Genomic DNA, 22,300 nt, shown 5'->3' with positions numbered 1-22,300 from the left:
AGCAGGCTGGCACCCCCTGTCCCCATCCCTGCCCACGCTCTGCCCCATGCCCGCTCCCCACCTCCTCCCCTCTCCCCCTCCTACTCCCCAGGCAAAGGGGCCACACCTGGGTAACGCAGGCGGTTGCTGCCCCAAAGTCAGGCACCCACCCCACAGGTGGAGATGGTGCAGGGATGCTTGGGGTGGGCTTGAGCTGCCTCCCACCCATCCCCTTCCTACCCCCTGCCCTGTGAACCAGGGTGGCCCTGAGTCCCCATGGAGGAATGAAGTGATGCAGGACACACCCCCCCCCCTCTCCCCCCCAGGCACCCATGTGCAGCCCCTTCTGCCCACCTACCCATACCACATTCCCCCAGCCGTCCCACATCCAGCCCAGCACCAGTCGGAGCAGGGAGAGTGACCCAGTCATGCTGTGGGCCTACCCCACACCAAAAGCCCTCCTGCCTGATGCCCTCCCCAGCACCCCCCCCATGCCAGCCCCGCCCCCCCCCCCCCAGCAGGCCTGCCAGCAGGTGAGCACAGCGGGAAGGGTGTGGGGCCGGGCGATGCCAGCCTGCTCCAGGGGCACAGGGACACGGGCACCTGCTGTATTCTTTGCTGCTGCTTCTGGTCAATAAAGCGCTGGATATGCTGGGCGGGTGCCATAGTCGGGGGTGGGCAGCAGCGGCAGCCCCCCCAGACCTGCTACAGGAACCCACACACCACTGACACACGTCCTACCCCCCACATTTATTAACCCTGTGGGGGTGGTGTAGGGACCACTCCCCCCCCCCCCCCCCCCCATGTCCAGGATTCGGTGCCCCACAGCTCCAACATCCAGACCTACAGGTGCCACAGCCACGGGGAATGGGAGGGGGGGTGTGGGTTCCTGTGGGGTGCCCTGGGGCCGTTGGGTCAGTGGAAGAGGGGCAGGAGGAGGGTGGGCAGAAGCAGGGCCAGGGGGGTGATGTGGGCAGTGGGGGCAGAGCTCCGTTGGAGGCAGGAGGTGTAGGGCTCCAGGCAGGCCGCATACGCCATGACGTGGGCCACGTAGGTCTGCTCCTGCACCCCGTGGAAGAGGTGAGCCATAGGGCCCTTGGCCAGGATGGCCACATCCTCGCCGCCGTGGGTCTCTGAGATGAGGGGCACAGCTGCCTGCTGCAGGTATCCGTACTGACCTGGGGAAGGGGGGAGAGAGGGTTAAGGGGCGGGGTGGTAACACCCAGCCCCATCCCACCACCTGGCCACGGTCCCCAGGTCCTCACTGGCTGTGTCAGTGTTTACATCTGGCCGGTTGCCATATCGGTAGCCTGGTCCGTTCCCGTAGAGAATGGATGTGTAGTTCTTCCCATCCATGGCTTTTTGGGGGGCCAGACCTGGGGAGAGGGTGATGGAGAGGGGAGATCAGCCAAGAAATGCCCATATCATCCCTCTGGCTGCTGCCGGGGCGCCCTGGAGCCAGCAGCACCCAGCACAGGGCCGTGCCCCACTCCTGGTGGCCAGGCAGAGCCCTACCGAAGATGGAGGAGCCACGCAGGGTGTAGCCACCAAAGGAGAAGACGTGGGAGTGGTCGGCGGTGACGACAGTGAGGGTCTGTGCCTCATCTGTCAGGGCGCCCGCCCGCTCGATGGCCCGGTCGAACTCCACCGCCTCCGTCAGCGCTTTCTGGGCTACACCATCATGGTGGCCGTGGTCGATTCTGCCACCTGCAGATGGATGCCTGTGGTGGGCTGGGAACTGGCGGCAGCTCCCCTAACCCTTACCATCACCCCAGGACGCGGGAGTCCCCTCTTGCCTGCCCCAGGGGCACTGGCCCCGACTTACCTTCCACGAAGAGGTAGAAGCCGTTGGGGTTCCTGCTCAGGATGGTGATGGCAGCCTCTGTCATCTCGGTGAGCGACGGGTCCAGGGTGGTGTTGCGCACCATGTCGTACTTCATGTCCATGGGTTCAAAGAGACCTGGGAGGGGACACATTGGGGACAGCCTCAGCACCTGCCTGCATTCCAGTGGCTGTGGGGTCTTGGCACATGGGGTGCTTGTTACCCATCAGATAGTTCACTTCAGGGTTGGCAGCAGCCTCCAGCATCTCTGTCTTGTTCCAGACGTAGCGGGCTCCCTGTGGGAAAAATCCCATGGGGGGGGTGTCAATGAGTGCTCAGTGCCCAGTGCCATGCGTGCGGACGGTGGGCAGACACCCACCCATCCTGGTGTCACCCACCGGCCGTGCCTCCAGCCACATGTCGATGAGGTTAAGCTCATCCTCACGTGTCCCATTCGCTGTCCCAGTGGTGGGATACTCGGGGTCTGGTGTACCCTTGGGGGTCATGTATTTCCGACCACCCCCCAGGATCACCTGGAAGAGATGGGTGCAGCATTAGCATGGGTGCCCAGTGCAGTGTTGGGGGGAGGGGGTGTGTCTGCCTCTGCCTGTTTCCCCCTCCCACGATGGGCACTCACGTTGATGTCAACGTTGTGGACCAGCTGCCAGGCGATGTCCTTGCAGCCCTGCTGGAGGGCGTCCGCGGGCATGCTGGAATCCGCGTACCAGTCGCGGTTGACCACGTGGGCGTAGGTCCCCGAGGGCGACGCGTGCTGCACCCGCGTGGTGGTCACGATGCCCACCACCTTCCCTGCCGTCCCCACCACCAAGTCCCGCACAGGTTAACATGGGGCCCCCCCCTCCACCGAGCCCCGGGATGCTCGTGGAGGGGGAGCCCCCAGCTTGTCCCCGCAGGGTCCCCACCCCAGCCCTGCCAGCCCATTTCCCCCCGTTACCTGCTTTGCGGGCTCGCTGCAGCACTGAGATCACCTCGTTGCCGGCCGTGGTGTTGCACTGCGAGTGGCGGGCAGCCGCGCTCACCCCCACCGTCTGGTAGTTGCCCTTCACCCCGCAGAGGTAGGCCGTGGCCGTCCCCGCGCTGTCAGGGACCTGCCGGTCCACGTTGTACGTCTGCCGAGGACACACGTCAGGCTCAGGGCAGGAGGCAGCTGGGGGGGTGACCACCTCCCCTACCCCCACCCCCACCCCCCAGCACCCCTCGCCACATTCACTCATGCCCAAGGACACGTGTGGGGCAGGCAAAGACCCCATAACACCCCATACACACATTCCTGGAGTGCTTCTGTGCCAGCAGCTCCATGGACATCATCAACCTGGCCCCAAGCCCAGCATGGTGGAGATTTACCTTGGAAAGAGCCACGTAGGGGAAAGCATCCAGGGCAAGGGGAGTCTCGGGGCCCAGCTTCCCCTGCTGCTGCCCCTTTAGGATGCGAGTGGCCGTGATGGTGGGGATCCCGAATCCTGGGCAAGGAGAGAGTCCCAGTCACCCTCCGGACTGCGTGCCCTCCCCGCACCCAGCTCCGTGGGGCAGCGGTGATGCCAGTCTGCCTGCTGGTGTGCCAGCAGGACTCACCATCCCCGAGGAAGAGGATGAGGTTTTTGGCTTGGCTTATCTTGGGCTGGATCTGGAAGGAGGCCTCGATGGCTGCGGCCGCCTGCTTGTTCCAGAAGGATGGATCCTCCTCCTCCACTGAGACAGAGCAGCACCCATCAGTCCCGGCTCACCAGCACCCGCATCCTTGTGGCACCAACATCCCTGGGGTACCCACATTCCTGGGGCACCAACATCCCTGGGGTACCTGCATCCCTGGGGTACCTGCATCCCTGGCCATCCCCATGCTGGGGCCTTCTCTAACATGGGGGAGTGAGTCAGGGTGCTGTTTGGGGTGGGAAAAGGCCACAACGGGCTTGCACCCAGCTTGAGGGTCCTGGGGCAGAGAAGGAGTGGACAGCAGAACAGGATATGATGGGGGGAACTATCTGGCAGGTGAGATGGAACCACATCCATGGACGGGGGAAGTTATGAGCACCTCTCCCAACCCCCATGCTCAGAAGCAACCAGGAACCTGACCCCTCTGGGGAAAGCTGGCTGACATCCCCAGAACAGCAGGGGTAACCCCCCCATTAACCCTTTCTGAGCCAGGTAGCCCCTTCTTCCCTCCCCAAACCCCTCCCTGTGGCCAGCCAGGCTGGCACCCTGCTGGAAGCCCCACTTTCCCAGGCCCCCGCCACAGCCAGCTGGGCACCTGTCCCCATCCTTGTCCCCACCTGGGATGACAGCGGTGCTGAGCCCTGCCCAGAGGCTCAGGCAGAGGGTGAGAGGTGCCAGGAGCTGCATGGTGAGATCCGGTAGCTCAATATTGCTGGCAGCGTCTGTGCCTCCAGCAGACCTGGGCAGGAACTTTGGACCAGGATCAGCCCTGTGGGGCGTGTGTGGAGGGGTTCAGCAGAGCTCTGATTCCGTGGTGTCCTGCAGGGCAGCCGGCACAAAGGCCACGGGGCTGGGCCACAGGCACCTCCTTGGTACACCACCCACCATCCTGGGGGATGGATGGACGTAGGGCACAGATACAGGGGGTGAGGCAGGGGCCATGCCTGTTTGGCAGTGTTGCTTGCCTGGGCTGCAGTGCCTGGTGGGGGGATGCCTGGCCTGGGGCGCCACAGGCAGTGCTGAGCATCAGACCTGGGGCAACAGGGGTATCAGGAGGATCTGGGGTCACTCACCGAGCAGCCCTGCTGTCTGCCCAGCACTTTATTGAACAATAAATCTGGATGAAAGCTCTGCTCCCTGCTCAGCCCGGGCTGGGAAGGTACCAACCCTTGTGTGCTGTGTCCCAGCCTGACAGAGTTGTGGGGAACACGACCTCTTCTCACCCTCATTTCATCATCTCCTTTACCCCAGTGACTCCGGTGCTGGTCCTGGGGGAGGAATAGGGCCCATGACTACCTGGGGAAACTGAGACACAGGGCAGCAATCTAAGAGTGACCGCTACTGTAAATGCTCACATGGCAGATGGAGACAAACAACCTGTGTTTTATTGCTTCCTTTGGTCCTGGCAACAGTGGGGACCTGGTTGTTGACCTCCTTGATGGGTTCAGGGGGGTGTGACGCTGGGCAGACTGGGTTGAAGTAGGGCTCACCGGGGCCTCTCACTCCCCCACCACGTAGACAGCCACACAGAGGGCCAGGAGGGTGAGCAGGGGTTTGGGGGAGCACTGGGGGCTATGGGAAGAGGCCCTGCGTGCTGTCCCGCACTGAGGCCTGGCGGCGTAGGGCTCGATGCAGGCAGCGTAGGCCATGGCATGGGCGATGTAGTGCTGCTCCTGCACCCCGTGGAAGAGGTGAGCCATGGGGCCCTGGGCCAGCACCATCACATCCTCCCCGCTGTGGGTCTCTGTCTCCAGGGGTACAGCTGCCTGCTGCCTGTAGTCCTTGTCCTCTGCAGAGGGGGGCAGGAGATATGGGGCTGGAGACAGCAGGCTCCCCTGCCATCAGAGACTGGAGGGCTGCTCCCATCACCCTGGTGTCAGGGCAATATCTGTCCAAGTGACACCAGAGCCAGGCAGAGGCACTGGGACCTTGTGTAGCCACAGTGGCCATGCCCATGGGATGCCACCTCCATCCCCCTGTGTCCTGCCCCATTCCCAGCAGGGTCCTACCTGCAGCGGGGAGGCTGGCGGCTGGGCGTCCCCCATCACGGATGCTGTAGCCAGGCCCGTTGCCGTAGAGGATGCTGGTGTAGGCTCGCTTGTCCTTGGCTTTCTTGGGGGCTAGCCCTGCCCCAGGGAAAGGCACCATTGCCCCGTGGCCCACCCAGGCACCTCCCTCCAGCTCCCTGCCTTGGCCAGCTCAGCCTTTGCCAGTGGGAGCAAGAGAGAGAGGTGGGAACAGGGACACTTGCCACCCCTCCCCAGGACTCACCAAAGATGGAGGTGCCGCGCAGCGTGTTGCCCCCAAAGGTGAAGACGTGGGAGTGATCAGCTGTCACCACAGTCAGTGTGTCAGAGAGGGAGGTGAGCTCACCTGCCCGCGCCACCGCCCGGTCCAGCATGACAGTCTCCATCAGCGCCTGCTTGGCACGGCCGCTGTGGTGGCCATGGTCGATCCTGCCACCTGCATAGGGAATGCATCTGTTACCCCCTCCCTGGTCCCCTGGAACACCTTGTCCTAGGATCCACATCCCACCCCCAGCCATGCTGCCCGCCTGGGGCTACTCATCTTCCACGAAGAGGAAGAAGCCGTTGGGGTTCCTGCGCAGGATGCGAATGGCCTTTTCTGTCATCTCCACGATGGAGGGGTCCGTGGAGGTGTTGCGGTTCAGCTCGTACTTCATGTCCTTGGGCTCAAAGAGGCCTGAGGGAGCGGGGTGGAGGTGTCCACGTCAGGGACATTTCACGCCCCCACCAACACTGAGCAGGGAGGAAGAGAAGGAGGTGTTGCCAGTGGCACAGTCAGTGATGCTCTTACCCATCAGGTGGCTCACAGAGTCATCTTCAACTGCATCCAGGCCCTTCTTGTCCCAGACATAGCGGGCACCCTGACAGTGAGAACGGAGTCGGTGCCAACAGCACGTGCCCCGTGCCTCACATCAGGTCCCCTCCACCCCGGCGTGTACCTGCTTGGCACGCAGCCATTCGGCAATCAAGTCGACGCCGTCCTTCCTGGTGCCATTCTGAGCCGGGTCCTCTGGGTACTCAGGATCCGGGGTCCGCTTGGGAGTCATGTACATCCGGCCACCTCCCAGGATCACCTGCCGGGGAGCTCAGCAGACCCTCCCAATGTCCCTGGTGTCCCTTCCCTCCCACGCCCGCTTCCCGGCTCACGTTGATGTCCGTGTTGTGCACCAGCTGGTAGGCGATGTCCTTGCAGCCGTCCCGCAGTGCCTCCTTGGGCATGTTGGCGTCGGCGTACCAGCTCCGGCTGACCGAGTGGGCATAGGCCGCCCCCGGGGACGCGTGCTGCACCCGCGTGGTCGTCACGATGCCCACCGACTTGCCTGCGGGGCGGGCAAGGGTCTACCGGGGGGTTCGTCCAGCCCTGCACGGAGCGGGATGGCCACACCGTGCCAGGCTCTTGCCCAGGGGTGCCTGCTGCCCCGTACCCATCAGCCTGGCCCGGTGCAGGATGGAGTCCACCTCGTTGCCGAAGCCGGTGCGGCATTTGCCATAGTCGGCAGCCCCGCTCAGCCCCAGCGTCTTGGCGTTGGCCTTCACCCCGCAGAGGTAGGCGGTGCCCGTGCCGGCGCTGTCGGGCACCTGCCTGTCAATGGTGTACGTCTGGAAGCAAGTGGGGTCAGTGAGGGGCTCGGCAGGGGTGGGGTGGACACCCCCCAGCATTGCTCCACTCACCTTGGCCAGGGCCACATGGGGAAAGGTCTCCATGGCCAAGAGGCTCTCCTCGCCCGAGCTGCCGGCCAACTGCCCCTTGTAGATCCGAGCTGCCGACATGGTGGACAGCCCCATGCCTGTGGCACGGCAGAGCTTGGGGTAGGAAGGGGCCAGGAGCGGGCATTGCCTGGGGCCAGCCAGCGGGAAGGGGACCGGCACCAGCCCCATCCTCTCTCCAGCCACGTCCTCCAGCTGTTGCCAAGCTGTGGAGCCATATGGCCAGGGTGGGACCCAGGGGACTCACCGTCACCTATGAAGAGGATGATGTTCTTGGCCCGTTGTGCCACTGGCTGCAAGGCCAGGGCTGATTCCAGCTTCCTCCTGGCTCCTTCATTCCAGTAATCCAGGGTCTTCTCGGCATCTGGATGCAAGAGCAGAGCTGGGGGCATGTGGGAGCACCGGGCACCTTCAGTGTATTTGGAGATAACACCCCCCACCTCCAGGACCAGAGTGGGTATCTCCACCCAAGGTAAATTTAGCTGATCTGATACCCCTTCCTGATGCCTTGGAGGGGCCAGAAGCCCTTTGGGGACTGGCCTGGTCTTGGCAACTCCAGAATTACCCAGAGCTTGACTGAAGAGGGGGAAACTGAGGCACACAGGGAAGTTCCTCATGCCTTTTGGCAAAGAGGATGAGGTGTCCGAGCATCAGCCCCAGCTCTGAGTGTTCCATGTCCAGGCAGCTGTGGCTGGCTGTGGCTATTGAGCTACTTGACCCAAAACTACTGCAAAGGGGGGAGTGGGGGCAGCAGGGCTCAGGGAACAGGGTCTGCTTTGGTGGGGGCTGAGACTAGAAAACCCATTCAAAGGTTGAGGTCTCAGACCAGTTTGCTGTGGCTGGGAGCCTTTGTTTTTGCTGGTATCCCATGGGGAGGGGACAGGGTCCCTGGAAACCCCCCAGGGAAGTGGCCCCAGCCACAGCCCCCCCCCCACCCAAGAGCTCCTACCCTCCCTGTCCTGCATGTTCCCTCTCACCTGAGGTTGCAGCAGAAAGCCGGGTGAGGAGGCAGAGGAGAAGGCAGGTCCCAGGGGAGAGCAGATGTCCCATGCTGCCCACCCCAGCTTCCTTCCCGAATGCCGCCTGGGTCCAGGGTGGGGGGCCAGCCCTTTATGGCTCTTCCCTGTCCCACAGGAGGGCTGAGCCCCACAGCGGGTGAGACGCGAGACGATGGGCTGATAACATTCAGGGACTATCTCCCAGCCCTGCCCAGGGTCCTCCCAGTGCCCCCAGCCTTCCCTGGGGCCATCCCTACCCCCCACCAGTGAGGGAGGACCTCCAGCCCCTCCCTGGGGATCAGGGCACCTCAGCAGGGGGGGGCCCAGCTCCCACAGTGGTGGCTGCGTGCGGGACCCCAGGGAGCGGCAGGGAGGGCGCAGGGCAAAGTGCTGTTTTCGCAGACAGGCTGAGCCAGGAGGGGCTGGGCTGGGCTTTGCTTCCCCAGAGACAAACCCAAGGAGGGGGACACCAGGCTGAGGGGTGGTTGGGGGTGCATCTGGCCTTCGGTGTCAGTGTCCTCAGGTCCCCTCTGCCTGCCAGGCAGCCTGTGCTCCCATGTCAGCCCACGCCAGCGCGTCTGAGCAGTGAGGTACCTGCTGTGGGCAGGGAACAGTGGAACAGCCCTGCACCACCAGCACCCCCCGGAGCAGGAGACGCAGGGAGGAACAGGCTGCTCCCACCCTCTCCCACATCCGAAGGTGACATCCACCCGGACAGACACTGCCAGAGGTGTAACCAACCCCTGGGGACTGCAGGTGATCCTGATGGCTTTCGTGGCTTGCCAGCTCCAGAAGCACGTTGTACCCGGCCCTGGCCCACCCCAGGGCTCCGTAGAATCACAGACTGGTCTGAGTTGGGAGGGACCCTGAGGATCACAGAGTTCCAACCCCCTGCCACAGGCAGGGCCACCAACCTCCAGGCCTGGGTCTACATAAGGTTTCCCAGGGCCCCATCCAACCTGAGCCTGGACACCCCCAGGGATGGGGCATCCATCGCCTCTCTGGGCAGCCCGTTCCAGCACCTCACCACTCTCTCTGTAAAGAACTTCCCCATAATATCTAATCTAAACCTTCCCTCCTTCACCTTCAATCCATCCCCCATCCTGAGCCAGGTTTGCCCAGCTCCTGGCTCCTGCCAAGGGCAGACTGTCCGTGCTGAGGCCACATTTGCCACCACCCATGAGGCAGAGTGAGGCAGGCAGCATGGATCCACTCCTCACCAGCTGTGAATTCCTTCAGCAGCCCTTGCTTGTAGCTGCCTGTCCCCATGGAGGTGGTGAAGCCAGGACTGCTGGAGCAGCCTGTGCCACCGTGGACATCCTGTATTGCACAGGTGGGAGACGGGGATGAGGAGCAGGTAGAAATGCCTGGAGTCTGCACAGGAGCTGGATGGTCTACGAGGATGGCTGGTCCTTTCTCGAGTATCAGGGAGGAGCAGGAACATGGTGCTGCAGAGTCCCTGAGCAGGGGGAGGCTGGAGGCCGGGGTGCAAGGCCCTGGAGCAGACACCCTGTGAAGGCTCAGACTGAGGGATCAGAGCTGGGATCTCACATCCACCCGATCCCTCACACCAACAGCCGAGCAGATCCTGGGGCTGGGGGAGGCACGAGGCCGCCTGGATTTCACAAAAGGCCTGGGAAGTGGCAGGGGAAGGCACAGAGCTGGGTTACTGCTGGGATTCCTGTCTGGGGGAACACGGGGGACTCAATAAAACCTGCACAAGCCCCCATGTGCCTGCTGACCTGGCTTTTATTACACCACACACAACCCTGCAAGAAACCTTCCCGCACGGCCCCGCAGCCGCACCCCCCTGCGTCCCACCCAGGACGGTGGAGCTGGCCCCTGCTGCTCCCAAGGACCCGTGTCCCTGCTTGGCCCTCACCACGGGCACCCAAGGTGGCTGGGGACAGCCTTAAAACAAAAAAAAAAAAAGGAAGAAAAAAACATCAAGCTAAAAATAGCTAGAAATGCTCTGCTTGGGCAGGCTCCATCCCCGAGCCCCACTCCCAGAGTTAAAATCCCAACCAGAAATAAAACGGCATCAGTCTTAAAACTCAAAACCCCAGACTCTTCGTGGGTCCTCTCTGTCCCCAGTGGGAGCTGGTGCAGGGCCTGGGAGGTGAGCAAGGGTCAGCAGTGGGGAGCAGGTGCAGCGCAGGGTGCTCACTTCTCCGAACTCGGCCTCTTGAGCAGGGCGCTGTACTTGAGCGGGACACCGTCCGACGTCAGCACCACCTCCACCAGCGTGAAAATGGTGATCACCTTCAGCAGGGGAGAAAGAGACAGAGAGGAGGGTTTTCCCGGTGCCTTGGCCTCAGATCGGGATTTACTTTGAGCTGCACTGACTTTGCTGACTCCTCTGCAGCTCCCGTGGGGAGCCAGGGATGGGGCAGGAACTGGCTGGGGCTGGATGCAGCATCCTCAACTGCAGAGCCGGCCAGCGAGCCCCAAGGGACTTCAATAAGCCTCCCAAAACGTCCTCACTTATTCCAGCCCAATTGGGCCCCAATACTGTCCTCTGCACAGGCCAGGAGGTAGTCAGGGGGTGGGGGCAGTGTGCCCTCGGCTTTGGGTCCCAGTCTCCCCCCAAACCCTGTCTCCCTTCCCCAGCCAGAGAACAGGCACCGTCCCTTAATGAAGTGACTTGGCAAAGCACCAACGGCGAGCTGCAGCAAGAAGGGTTTTCCACATGAGCCGAGCATTTCCTCAGCATCCCACAGGGAGGGAACAACCCCCTGGTGCCCACAGAGCGAAAGGAGACACGGGAAGGCAGCACAGTGGACAGGAGAGACGCAAGAGAATGGAGACCCCAGAAAATCAATCCCCCTGTCCAGGAACATGCTGCCTCCTCCCCCCCATCCTGACTTCATCTCTTTGTGCAGTCATGTGGATCACACACATAAAGCATCGACCAGGTCTGGCACAGATAACGGGCTGGCTGGGACAGCAGGAAGGGGCTGCCCTGGGCTGTGGCCAGGAATTTGGGGGTTTTGCTTGTCCCTGAGCCCTGTGCGGCTCCATGGGGCCATCTGCTCGGGGCTGGTCTGCAGGAGGAGCCGGCACAGAACCACCGGCGTAACCTTGTCAAACCTTCCCAGCTCATCCAGCCCTGGCTGCTCCAGATTTATCATCATTCAGAGCAGGAAAATCTCATTGAGACTTCAACGTATCGAAGCAGCCAGCGAGGAGCAAACCAGGGAAATCCTTTTGCAGGTGGCTGCACAGGCTGCTGCCTGCCAGCCAGCACCCATCCCCTGCCCCCCAGCTGGCATGGGGCAGCAGGGCGTCCAGGTGACACCTCCCGTGGTTCCGCTTGGCTCCCAGAGGATCTGGCTTATGCTGGGGATGGAGATTTATCAATTTAGGGATCTGCTGTCTTGGAGGACAGATTACAGCCTGCTCCCCTGGGGAGGGCTCTGGTGCTTACTTAGGAGGCGTGGAGGGTTCATGGAGGGGTTTCTTCTATCACTTAAGTGTTTGCTTAACCAAAACGGGCCCTGCTCATGCTGGGGCATCATTTTTCATGCAGGTCCCTGCTAGGGTGTAAGTGATACTCGCTCCTGTAAGGAGGGACTGAGGCCGCTTCAGGCTGTACCCAGGGAAAGCTCAGTGTCAAAGGGAGGGAGGTCTGCAGAAACGCCTGCAGCAGCTGGGGAGCTCATCTGACCCCTCACCATCTCCCTGGGGAAGGGAAGGACCCCTCAAGATGTCAATTGTACCAGCTGGAAGGGTCATCCCGGCCTTGCCTCAGGAGTCCTCTTCATCCAGCCCCAGGAGGACAAAGATGGGTTGTGCTGGGCTTCGTTGGGAACGGGGCTCCAGGGCAGAGCCCCCCCAGCCCTGGAGCTGTGCAGGGAGGGGGGGCGGGGAAGATTCAGCCCTCCCACCCCTCCACAGGCAGGAATCACAGCAGTCAACACAGCTGTGATTTTATAGCCATGCCAGACAGAAGTTGGCAAAGAAGCACCACTTAATCAAGGCAGACAAATGCGATTGCTCCCTTTGATTGAGTTACCAAGTTAATAGATGACAGGGACACAAGAGAGAGATTTCCAGTGCTGTTAAACCATTTGACACTGCATCTCAGGAAGTCTGACTTAAAAAATTCCTCCTAATTGGGTCTCAACCCTGTCACGAGAAGGAAACTCGAAGGAAAGGCTGTGCCAGTGAGGGAGCAAAGAATGCCAGGATGGGAGGAAGGGTCTATATGGGAGCTGCCTTAGGCCTGATCTTACTTAACATCTTAATTGATGATCTGGAAGAAGGAAGTAAACAGCACGTTAATTCAATTTCTGGAGGAGACTGAATTGGGAGGCAGGGCACACAGCAGGCAGGGCAGAGTCTGAAGGCCGTGGAGAGGTCAGAGGTAAGGGCAGTGATAGGATGGAGCAGGGCTGGAGAGAAGAGGCTGAGGCTGAGCTTGGGCTCACTGGGGAGCAAACATGGAAGGACGGCAGGACCTGACAGTCTGCGAGGCAGTCCTGCCTCCTGGGCCTGACCCTGCGGAAGCTGTGGGATCCACACAGTGCACACAGCCTCCATGCCAGCCCCATGGTGTCATGAGCCTGTCCTGCACTGGGGGATCTTACCTGGGGCACCGATTCCTGCTCCAGCTTCTCTGGCTCCCACATGAGTGTCAGCTCCGGTTTCTTTCCCACCTTCTGGAAGTGGAAGCCCAGCAAGGGCAGCGCCTGCGGGCAGGGAGAGCGTTGGCAACAGCCTGTGGCCCCCAAGAACATCCCCCCACCCAGCTTTCCCCCTCCGCTTTGCCTGGGGATGGGGAGGAGGCTGCTCCTGCCCAGCACACTGCCTCTGCAGGTCTTTAACAGCCAGGATGCAGCAGCCCGTGAGCCTGAGCTGAGCACGTAAATCAGGGGCTGCCGTGAAACACAAACAGCTCATATATCACACTATATGTCCTGTTTAAAGGTGTCATTGCCAGCCATATAACCAGGTTATTAAGAGAAGATGCTGTCACTAACCACAGGTGCTGGCCCACAGTGGTGCTGTCACAGCCCCAGATATACCGTCTGACTGAAATGAAAGGAAAGCCAGCCTCATTCCTTCCCTCACCTCAGCCCCACATTCATCTCTGTCCCCCCAAATCTGCCTTTATTCCCTTTCAACCAGGAAAGATCACTGCCAGCACACAGCGGGGTGAAGCTGGTCCTCTGAGACTGGGCCATGAAGAGGAAAGAAAGCCTTTCCAGAGAACCCCAGGAAGGCTCCCCTTCAGCCATGGGAGCATCTCTGCTGGCTGTGGGACTGGCACAGGAGGTCACAGGACAGCCACAGCCTCCAGTGATGCCAGGTTGCTGCAGCCCTCTCCAGGGAGGCAGCACTATGGGTGCGAGGTACTCACATTGCAATAGATGCGCTTCTGGACTCCAAACTTCAGCACCAGGACATCAAAGGCCTCGTTCAGGACACCCATCACCATGGCCTCTGACTCCAGAGGACCACACTCCTGCCAAGAGACAGGGCTGTCACTACACCAGCGTCCCCCATCCAGCCATTCCCAGTGACTGCCAGTGTCTCCAGGCCCTGGAGCTCCTGTGTGACAGTCACTCAGTGTGTCCCCTCTCTACCTACGCCCAGGCTGGTGGGGCAGTGGCAGCCACACAGCCCCCTGCTCGGTGGCATCTAGGCTGAGCCTTCACGGGGAAAGCCAAAGACAGTCAGGGGGAAGACAGCCTCGGCTCTTACCCTGACGAAGATGGCAAAGAAGAGGTCGGCACTGAGTTCCTGCACCCTCTTGGAAGCCATCTTCCGGTCGTTGCAGTGATCTGCCTGTCTCTGGATGGCCTCTTTCTCCATCTTGATGGGGGAGCTGGCACCTGGGAAGGACACAGGTGACAATGACATGCTCGCGCTCCCTCCTACTCCAGAGACCCAGCTCACCGACACGTCCCTGTCATTTGAGGGTACTCATATGCCAGGGAGCTTCCTCATGGGACACCGACTCCAAGTACCCATCACCCGCAGCAGGCAAGACAGGAACCTGGGAGTCCTGCCCATGCTGGGCACAACCACCCCCCCACCCTCACAGCACCCACAGCTGCTCTGCAAGCGGATGGGTGGCACCCACCGAGTGAGGCGGAGAGGAGACGGTGCACGATGATGTCTGCGTAGCGGCGGATGGGCGAGGTGAAGTGTGTGTAGAAGGGCACGTTCAGGGCGTAGTGGCGAAAGAGGGTCTCATCCTCCAGGACACCGGTGCAGAAGTAGAGAGCCATCTGAAAAGGGGGGAGAAGAGTGGGAAGGACCCTGCATGGGGCCGGAGGGGTCTGTGCCTGAGCTCCAGCAGCCAACTGTCCTTCACTGGGCTGTGCAGGGCCAAGGTGGGTGCTGCAGGGACTTGGCACAGAGCAAAGGGGAAAAGGGCACTGCGCTGTCAACCAACCCTGGCTGGCCCCAAGGATCGCACCCATTTCCATGTCACACTTGGATTTAAGCCTCCTGCTTCCCATCCAGCCTCAGGGCTCATCCACCATCCCCTTGTCCTCCAGTGGAGAGCCCAGCCTGTCCCGTGCCTGCTGTGGAAGCTCTCCAAACAAGGGGTCTCTCAGAGCAGCTCCTGTACTGTGCTCTTTGGTTCTGGGTCCAGCCACAGGCTCTGTACACCCAGCACCCTTGCTGGGAGAGCACCAACAGCAGGGGTGTTCAGCTCCTCTGTTCACTGAGGAGGAGACGACAGCCCTGCTGCGATCCCCCTGCTTCACCCCAAGATGACGGCTGGGAAGCCGAGCAGCTGGGCTAAACCAATGTTGGGCCCTGTGCTGCCCAGCAGCCTGTCTGGCAGGGCTCTCCTGGCCGCTCCGCCCCTGTTATCCCACATGTTACAGCTTTTATTTTTACATCTGTGAAACACCAGCCCTTGGGGCTGGGAAAACAAGAGGGCCTGAGCCCAGGCGGGGAGGGGAGGCTGTGCAGGTCAGGGGGGTTGCGACGGGGTCATGGCACAGTGGCGATTGAATGAACCCATTTAAAAATAAGAGCAAGTGATTTTAAAAAAACAGGAGTAGCCAGCTCTGGTTACAGAGCTGTCCTGGGATCCACGGTTTGGGCAGCTGTATCCTCCGTTCCCCAGCCCAGCGGCACAGCCAGCTCCTGCTGAGCAGCAGCGCACTGATCCGGGCAAGTAAATAGAGCAGGTTAAAAAAAGCAGCATCGGTCCCAGCCTTATTATGAGACCCAAGAGCTGGGATAGGAGCTGTGGCGGCTGCCAATTTCCACAACCCAGAATTAAATTGTTTCTGATGGACTCTGAGAAGTACGGTCTCCACTCAATTAGCTCGGCTCCCACCGAACACGGCTCTGCGCGGTCGGGCAGGGAGACATGCTGAGTGCTGGAGGCTGATGCCGGAGAGGACAAGTGTTCTTGAGCAGACAGCCAGTGTGGAGTTACAGGGGGTTTACAGCACCTAGGCCAGGTTCCTGGGCAGAAGGGGAAACAGTTTTGGGCAATCCTGGCCTTGTTTTAAGTCAGAAAAGATGCTGAGGGTCCCACATGGCCTGGTGGTGTCTGAGGTGCTTCCTCCTGATGGATGTGCTGGGCAAACCCAGTGGCTGCTGGGTCTGGCACCATTTCTGACACCCTCTTGGCAGCTCATGACCCTCAGTGAGGTTGGCATCAGCTTGGGCATCGCAGCAGAAATACCCCTCTAAGGTTACGCGCCGCAGAGAGCCCAGTCTGACACGCATCTGGTACCTGTCCTCACTGCCATGACAGCGCTACTCAGTGACATCAGCCTGGCATAAAGCAGATGTTTGCTCATTAACAGATTTGACTCACAAGTGGTCTCAAATCCCCAGGATTTGCCGCAATCCCCGGAGAACTGTGAGAAGCTTGGAAATAAATCAGCCCCAGTCAACCAGGGGCAGCTTTCGCTCTTACGGACAGATTGAATTCCCGAGTGACTGAGCCCCTGAAAAATGGTGTGTCGCTGCTCCTCCAGCTGTTACGAGGCTCCTGGCACGGCAACCCAGGCGCTCCCCCAGACACACATGTCACCAGTTGCCTCCTATCTCCCTCCTCCTCCAAGAGTCCGATGTCTCAACGACCAGCGTGGAGCAAAGATAGAAGACTCAGGCTCGGTGTGACCATGGGCTAAACCTGTGGGGAGCTCGTTTTGGCCGATTTACCTGCAGCCATGTCCCAGAAACACCAGCTTCCTCACTGGGCACTGAGACACAGGGATACAGGTGACTCAGCGCCCTGGGCCCAGATGGTCTCGCCACACCATCTGTCAGAGCGATGCTCAGCCCCTGACACCAGCTCTGCAGCTGCCAACGCTCAGACCTGCCCTCTGCCCAGGGAGGGGCTGTGGGGTCTGAGGATGCTGGCAGGATGGGATGGGGCCGATTCTCCCATCTGCTCCAAGACTGGTGGCTGACAGCAGAATTCCTCCTCCCAGGGAAAGGAGCTGCCTGCCTTCCCAAGGGGCGCTGGCTCGGCTTTGCACTACCCGCCCTCCACGTTCAGTACCAGTGGAAATCTGAGTTGCTCAGGACTTTGGGGGGTTGTGAGTCCTCCCTCAGTGAGTGTGGTCAGGGACCAGAGAACACAAGAGGGCAAGGCTGATGTCTCTTGCCCCCACAGCACCATGGTCCTTCCTTATGGATTGGACTGAGGTCATACAGATCCAATGCTGGGAGCACATCCTGGGTCACTCCTGGAAGAGGCCCTAAAGCAGGAGGGGAGCATCTCTTTACGCAGCCAATGGCTTTGGGCAAGTCTAAGAATCCACTTACAAGCTAATCAACAATGCAGCAACTGGCCAGTGGTGTAAGCCAGCCCCAGGCTACAGACAGATTGCTGCCTCTCCCATGACACCCAGCAATACCATCATGCTGGGGAACACCAACTGTTGGGAATGCCAGTGGATGGGAATGCTGTTCACCACCCAAAGACAGGCTGGGCTGCAGGGACAATAGGCTCAGCTGGAAACTGGGTTTTGCCTGTGATGGGAGCGTGCCGGTCAGCAGGCATGCCAGGTGTCAGGGGACTGCACAGCACCCCTGAACACACAGGCACCTTGGTCTTCTGACAATGAAACGAGTCTAGGTCCTGCCAAAATCATGTCTCCTTTAAAACTTCCTCTTTCTTCTTCCCCAAACTGCCTGGTATCTGCTCTGCAGAAGACTTCACCCTGCAAAACTTGATCTCTCTTCCACGTACAAATCTAACGTGTATTCACAGTGCTAAATCTTCACAAGAGCCGCTGGGAGGGATCTCAAAGCGCACCCACCACTTCTCAGACCACAGCATCAGGATACCACAGAGGTATCCCAGCACATCAGTGGATCCCAAAAAGCTCAATTCTTCCTGGGTGCTACTGCAGAACCAAGTTGTCTTCTCCTTACTTATCCCTCCTGGCCCACAGCTGGGCTTGATCCAGGTGCTGCTGGCAAAGCCCAGGCTGGCACCACCGTCAGTGGGACCGGAGAGGGACCTCAGGGAATACATGTCACCCATGTGATCACTGTTAGCACCTTCCACCAGAAAAGGAAGATGTGACAGAAGGAAACAACAAGCCAAAGCAGGACCTGGGATCTGGGACAACACAGCCAGCTCCAGAGGACACTCCCTGCGCTTTTCAAAGCAGCACTCCTGAGCTGGACACACATATCAGTGGGTGATTTACTGAATGGCTTCAGTCCCCAAATCCCACTTCCAAGCATGCAGTAGGTCACCAAAGTACAGCAGGACTTCAGGCAACTGCTAATGAGTAAATGGAGCAAATAAGCTAATTACAAGAATGACAGTCAAATGAGAGATGTTGGGATGATGATTCATTCCTGCAGCGATAAGCAGGCTGCAGTAGAGAGACCATTTCAGGAACGTGCCCCTTCTCCCTGTGGGGTAGGGCTTTCTTCAGAAAAGGCTGTGCTACGCCCAGCTGCAAACTAGAAAGGCAGGTGCTTCACAAAAATGTCTTTTGATGGTGATAAGCACCCTACTAAGTATCCTGAGCTGCAGATGCACCAAACACAACAATCAGCCCCTATCGCAGAGACTTTCACAGATTATCTCTTGGTCTGGATGGAGACTAAAGGGTTCCCTGCTTCTAAGAGCATGTGTCTGAATACCAGACTGCACTTAGGGCCAGTCACACACCCTTACAGCATCTTCACTCTTGATTCCTTCTTTGGACCAGTTTGGACGCCACGATACAAGGCAATGACACAAACACGAGCCATGGAGCCCAACACTAGCTCTTCATGGAGCTTGCCAGGTCCCTATGAGTCTGTTAACATCCCACATGCAACTTCAAGGGTGTAACATCCCAAGCTACGAGGGCTGAGGAGAGGCTCAGCCTGACCTTGCCACCTAGAGCAGCTCTGCATGGTGCTGCAGGCACTGGGGGAAGCTGCTGTCAGCCCCACAGCACTATGTTCAGTGCCTGTTTGCTAATGCACAAGGGACAAGGGTTGAAGATGGAGCCACAGCACACAGCTACAGCTGGATGTGTTCAACACCACAGTGCTGTTCTTACCCGCATGGGCCTGGAGAACATGTTGGTCAGCACTTCTTTCCTGGCTTCGGAGTATTTGTCAGTCCCAAATGTTTCATTCAAGCTTTTCTGGAGGAGAAAAGAGACAGTTCATTCAGTGTTTGCAAGCTCTGGTGGTAGGGGACCCAGGCAGACCTTACTGGGACAAACAGCAGCTCATCAGAGCCAATTCCTTTTTTTTCCCCTGCAAATCCCCTCATAAGCCAAGAAGTGCACACGAAATTGGGCTTTACTCTGGTCCCAGCAGCCCCAACAGGACTATACACACAGTCCTGAGCACTGACCCACCCCCCGGGGTCAGTGGCAGGGAGCACTCAGGGCACAGGGACCACTGGCTCTGTCCCCACACATGCAGCACGTGAGAGCACCCGTAGCCCCTCTCCCGACCCCTGCCTGACTCCCATCCAACTACTGAGGGCTCCGGCACACGGACTAATGGGACTCTGGGGAGAGCTGGATATCGGAGGTCACTGCCTGGGGCCAGCACAGAGGAAGGGCTGGGGGGTTCAAAGTGCAGGAGAGGAGCTGAGTGCGCAGCCCCATGCCTGCTGACAGAGCCTCGGCACAGCCAGCAAGCGGGGAAAGCAGCCCCAGCCGACGGAGGGGTGTGCAGGAGGCCAGCAGGGATGGGATTAATGGAGGATTATCCACAGTCCAGTTGTGGCAAGTAAAGAAAATCCTGGAACCTGCCCTGTGCTGTTCAGCTGGAGTTCAGCCTCAGGACACACTCAGCAGAGGAGCGGTCAGATACCTTCCGTGCTGGCTGTGTCTGACCTTTCCCAGCACCCCTTTCCAGTCCTTCCCAGTCAGCTTGCTCCCCACCCTGCCCTCCCTGAGACCTTCTGCAGCCCAGACAGAAACACCCCTTTGAAGAGCATTTCCTACACGACAGAGCAAGAATCCTGCCCAGGACCTGCCAAGTAAGGAAATGGGGGTGTCCCAGAGAGTGCCCCTGTGCCAAAATATCCTACCCATTGTGGAGAGAATGCCACTGGGGTCACCTGCAAGGCCCTCATCACCCTGGTCTGAGCTTTGTGCACAACGCTGGCTGACTGGGACAGGCCAGGCCACGCTCACCCAGTGCTGTTGGGGTCAGGAGCGAATGAGATGTTTTATTTTGGCACAGGACACTCATCAGCTCTGCTTGGGCAGAGGGGGACAGGGAATAAAACACGTGCTGCCACAGACATGTCACCACGTAGCTGCCTTCACACCCCTGGCCCCAATTCTGGCCAGGCCAGTGCACTCACATGCAGGGTCCCTGCACTGCTGAAGTCGATGTCAAGGCCAACTTGGTTGCAAAAGTCCATGAGGTCTTTCAGCAGCTTGGTCTGGGGTGGCGGGTGGCGGCGGAGCAGGGCCTGCTCGGGAAAGGAGTGGTAGATCTGATGGGCCACGGCCATGTTCGCGAGCAGCATGAACTCTTCCACCAGCCTGCAGCACGAGAAAAACAACCCCGAGCCCCAGTTAGAGAGGGGAGTCCCCTGGGAAACCAGGCCAGTCCATAGCAAAGGGAACTAATATGACATGGGGGGACGGGGGAGCAGCTCACGGTTGCTGTTATAAGCACAGATTAGATGTGAGACTGCAGCAAATCCCCCCCCAAATTCTCACTTTCTAGCTGAGGTTTCCCTGGGGATTCAGAGCAGCCTGTCCTGCTGGCGCAGACAAGTAGAAGTCAGTGATAAATTGACAGCTTAAATTAGGATAAAATAATCTCCCTTTAGGTCATTTTATCTCCTGAAACGCTCGACAAGCAAAACAAACGCCGTGCAAGAGATAGCCTGGAAAACAAACACACACCGCTGTCTTCTGGGGCCAGAGCAAACAGCGTCTCGGTTGCTCCCCCATCCTGAGCTCGACATGTGTGGTCAAGCCCCGCCGCCCGCCTTCATGCCGGGCTTCCACCCAGCGCTGGGGCAGGGCAAGCCATGGGCACAGCTCAGAGGGGCTGCCTCTGGCATCCGGGCAATGCCAGGACCTGGGAGTCCTCCATGCAACCTGCAGACTGCTGGGGGTACCCCAGGGTGGGGTGATTTCCCCTTCACCCCCCTCTGAATGTACGTGCACTGAATGGAAATCTCTGGGGCTACACACCGCAAAGAAAAGCAGATCCCAGCACTAGAGATCATCTTTGGAGCACGGGGGGTTGTGCTACCAGCTGTAGGGCTGTGCCTCAGGAGACTTGTTTAACTGGTCTTAGATAAGCAGAGAGATGTGCTTAACTGGGCTTCCTGATATTTGCTGCATGTATTCCCAAGGCTCCTAACTGGCGCTAATTGCCAAAAAAGATAATAGATTTACAGAAGTAACCTCATCCTCTGAGCAATGCCCAAGGAGCTGTCACTGATTACAGCTCAGCCCTGCTGCTCCTGCAGGCAAAGCAGCGATTTTGCAGGGCTGGCTGGGGGACCTGGGCTGGAGCTGGTGGTCCTGCATCTCCGGCCATCTCTGGGCAAGATGTGTAGGGTGATGTGCTCCTGGGTACTTGCTACAGCAGCAATACGCTCCCAGTCTGGGAGTACTTGCCAAGAACTCAAAAGAGGAAATAAAGACAAGCCCAGAGGAGGAGTAAGCACCTGACTGCGATAACCAGCAGTGGAAATGTTGATCTTTAATGGGAAAGAGCTCCCTTCATGAGAGCCTTGTGAGTCCTCCCAGAGCACCTTGTGCCAGAGGCAGGGAGGCCAGGAGGGACACCTTCACACGTGGGCAATGCAGGAAGGGGTGGGAAGCAGCACAACCTAAATGGGATGGGGCCACCCACCCTGTCCCTGAAACGCCAGATGCTACCAGAAGGCCAAGGGTTGGGTCAGAGGGTGGGCAATGCGCCCGCAGCACAGCGTGGGAGCATGGTCTCTACACCTCCGTGTCTTCCAGGAGGGTTGAGAGCCAAGCTCTTGCTGCTCCTGTGCAGCTAAGCCAGCAGATGGCAACATCGGTCCCTCTATGGCCACGGCACTGGGGGGCTGCGGGACAGCATGGCCCAAGGGTGCTGGGCACCCCGGCCGTGAGGCACCCAGGGGCAGGAGCCTGGGAGCTGCACCCAGTGGGTTATGGCACGGCCATCCCCATCTCCTGGGTGTGGGCGCAGCCACCCGCTCTCACCCAGATGCCGTGGCGGCAGACGGCATGTGGGGAATGGCGGCCTGAGGACACGGCGAGGCTTCCACCTCCCCCAAAATGTGGGCTCTGAGGAGTGAGGCACAAAGCTGGTTTTAAAGACAAGTCAATGAACACCAGTGAACAGCATCTCTTCTGTGTCACAGGCGCAATGCAACATACTTATCTCATGTCCTACAGAGGAGCAGTGTGAGCCACTGCTCAAGCAGCCCATGTTATTCTTGCTCCCATTGCATGCTGGAGCATGAAGCCTTTACCTCTGACCTCCACTGACACTCTGGGCTGGATGCCCTTTCCACCTGATTATCAATTTTGTACTTTGTTTTAGTATTTTGGAGCATGAGGTTTTTAAATCTTCCTGGGGATATCCTTGCTCTGATATTACAAGTAGCACAGAGGTGAAGGTAATACCTGAGCACCCTCCTGCCAGGGATGCCTTTCCAGCCAAAGAAAAAC

General features: G+C 59.4%; 3 protein-coding genes across 3 annotated transcripts in view; all 3 read right to left on the bottom strand.

Moving 5' to 3' along the window:
* Nucleotides 1–726: 726 nt before the first annotated feature.
* On the bottom strand, nt 727–4,171 carry LOC311194440 (intestinal-type alkaline phosphatase-like). Its single transcript, XM_084267541.1, has 11 exons — nt 4,090–4,171; nt 3,395–3,511; nt 3,167–3,282; nt 2,757–2,931; nt 2,439–2,611; nt 2,200–2,334; nt 2,025–2,097; nt 1,805–1,939; nt 1,495–1,686; nt 1,245–1,355; nt 727–1,157 (listed from the first exon to the last, which is right to left on the bottom strand). Exons 1-11 carry the CDS (start codon nt 4,157–4,159, stop codon nt 895–897), a joined length of 1,560 nt encoding a protein of 519 aa, XP_084123667.1. The 5' UTR covers nt 4,160–4,171; the 3' UTR covers nt 727–894.
* Nucleotides 4,172–4,971: 800 nt separating this feature from the next.
* Nucleotides 4,972–8,256, bottom strand: LOC311194168 (intestinal-type alkaline phosphatase-like; the record flags this gene model as incomplete). Its single annotated transcript, XM_084267189.1, has 11 exons — nt 4,972–5,261; nt 5,482–5,598; nt 5,744–5,935; nt 6,041–6,175; nt 6,290–6,359; nt 6,438–6,572; nt 6,646–6,818; nt 6,924–7,098; nt 7,171–7,286; nt 7,454–7,570; nt 8,184–8,256. The coding sequence occupies 11 exons, from the start codon at nt 8,254–8,256 to the stop codon at nt 4,972–4,974; spliced, it is 1,593 nt and encodes a 530-aa protein (XP_084123315.1).
* A 1,686-nt stretch (nt 8,257–9,942) lies between these two features.
* The window catches only part of DIS3L2 (DIS3 like 3'-5' exoribonuclease 2), a 191,910-nt gene continuing 179,552 nt past the window's right edge, over nt 9,943–22,300 (bottom strand). The window contains exons 16-22 of the mRNA XM_084267510.1: nt 19,972–20,155; nt 18,704–18,790; nt 14,293–14,440; nt 13,911–14,041; nt 13,567–13,671; nt 12,794–12,895; nt 9,943–10,466 (exon numbers count right to left, since the gene is read on the bottom strand). Coding sequence (XP_084123636.1) covers nt 10,368–10,466; nt 12,794–12,895; nt 13,567–13,671; nt 13,911–14,041; nt 14,293–14,440; nt 18,704–18,790; nt 19,972–20,155 — 856 coding nt within the window. The 3' untranslated portion in view covers nt 9,943–10,367. The remainder of the gene's footprint in view (nt 10,467–12,793; nt 12,896–13,566; nt 13,672–13,910; nt 14,042–14,292; nt 14,441–18,703; nt 18,791–19,971; nt 20,156–22,300) is intronic.

This window comes from Gallinula chloropus, assembly GCF_964237585.1.
Source record: "Gallinula chloropus genome assembly, chromosome: 8".
NCBI lineage: Eukaryota > Metazoa > Chordata > Aves > Gruiformes > Rallidae > Gallinula > Gallinula chloropus.
This window is presented reverse-complemented; position numbering and strand designations above follow the sequence as displayed.

What these genes read in the sequence shown, in the direction of transcription:
- LOC311194440 (XM_084267541.1), bottom strand. Translation starts at nt 4,159, where the DNA reads ATGCAGCTCCTGGCACCTCTCACCCTCTGCCTGAGCCTCTGGGCAGGG. An exon ending in TCCACAACGTTGACATCAAC is followed by an intron (nt 2,335 to 2,438) that starts GTGAGTGCCCAT and finishes CATCTCTTCCAG; the next exon opens with GTGATCCTGGGGGGTGGTCG. An exon ending in TGTGGCTGGAGGCACGGCCG is followed by an intron (nt 2,098 to 2,199) that starts GTGGGTGACACC and finishes TTTTTCCCACAG; the next exon opens with GGAGCCCGCTACGTCTGGAA.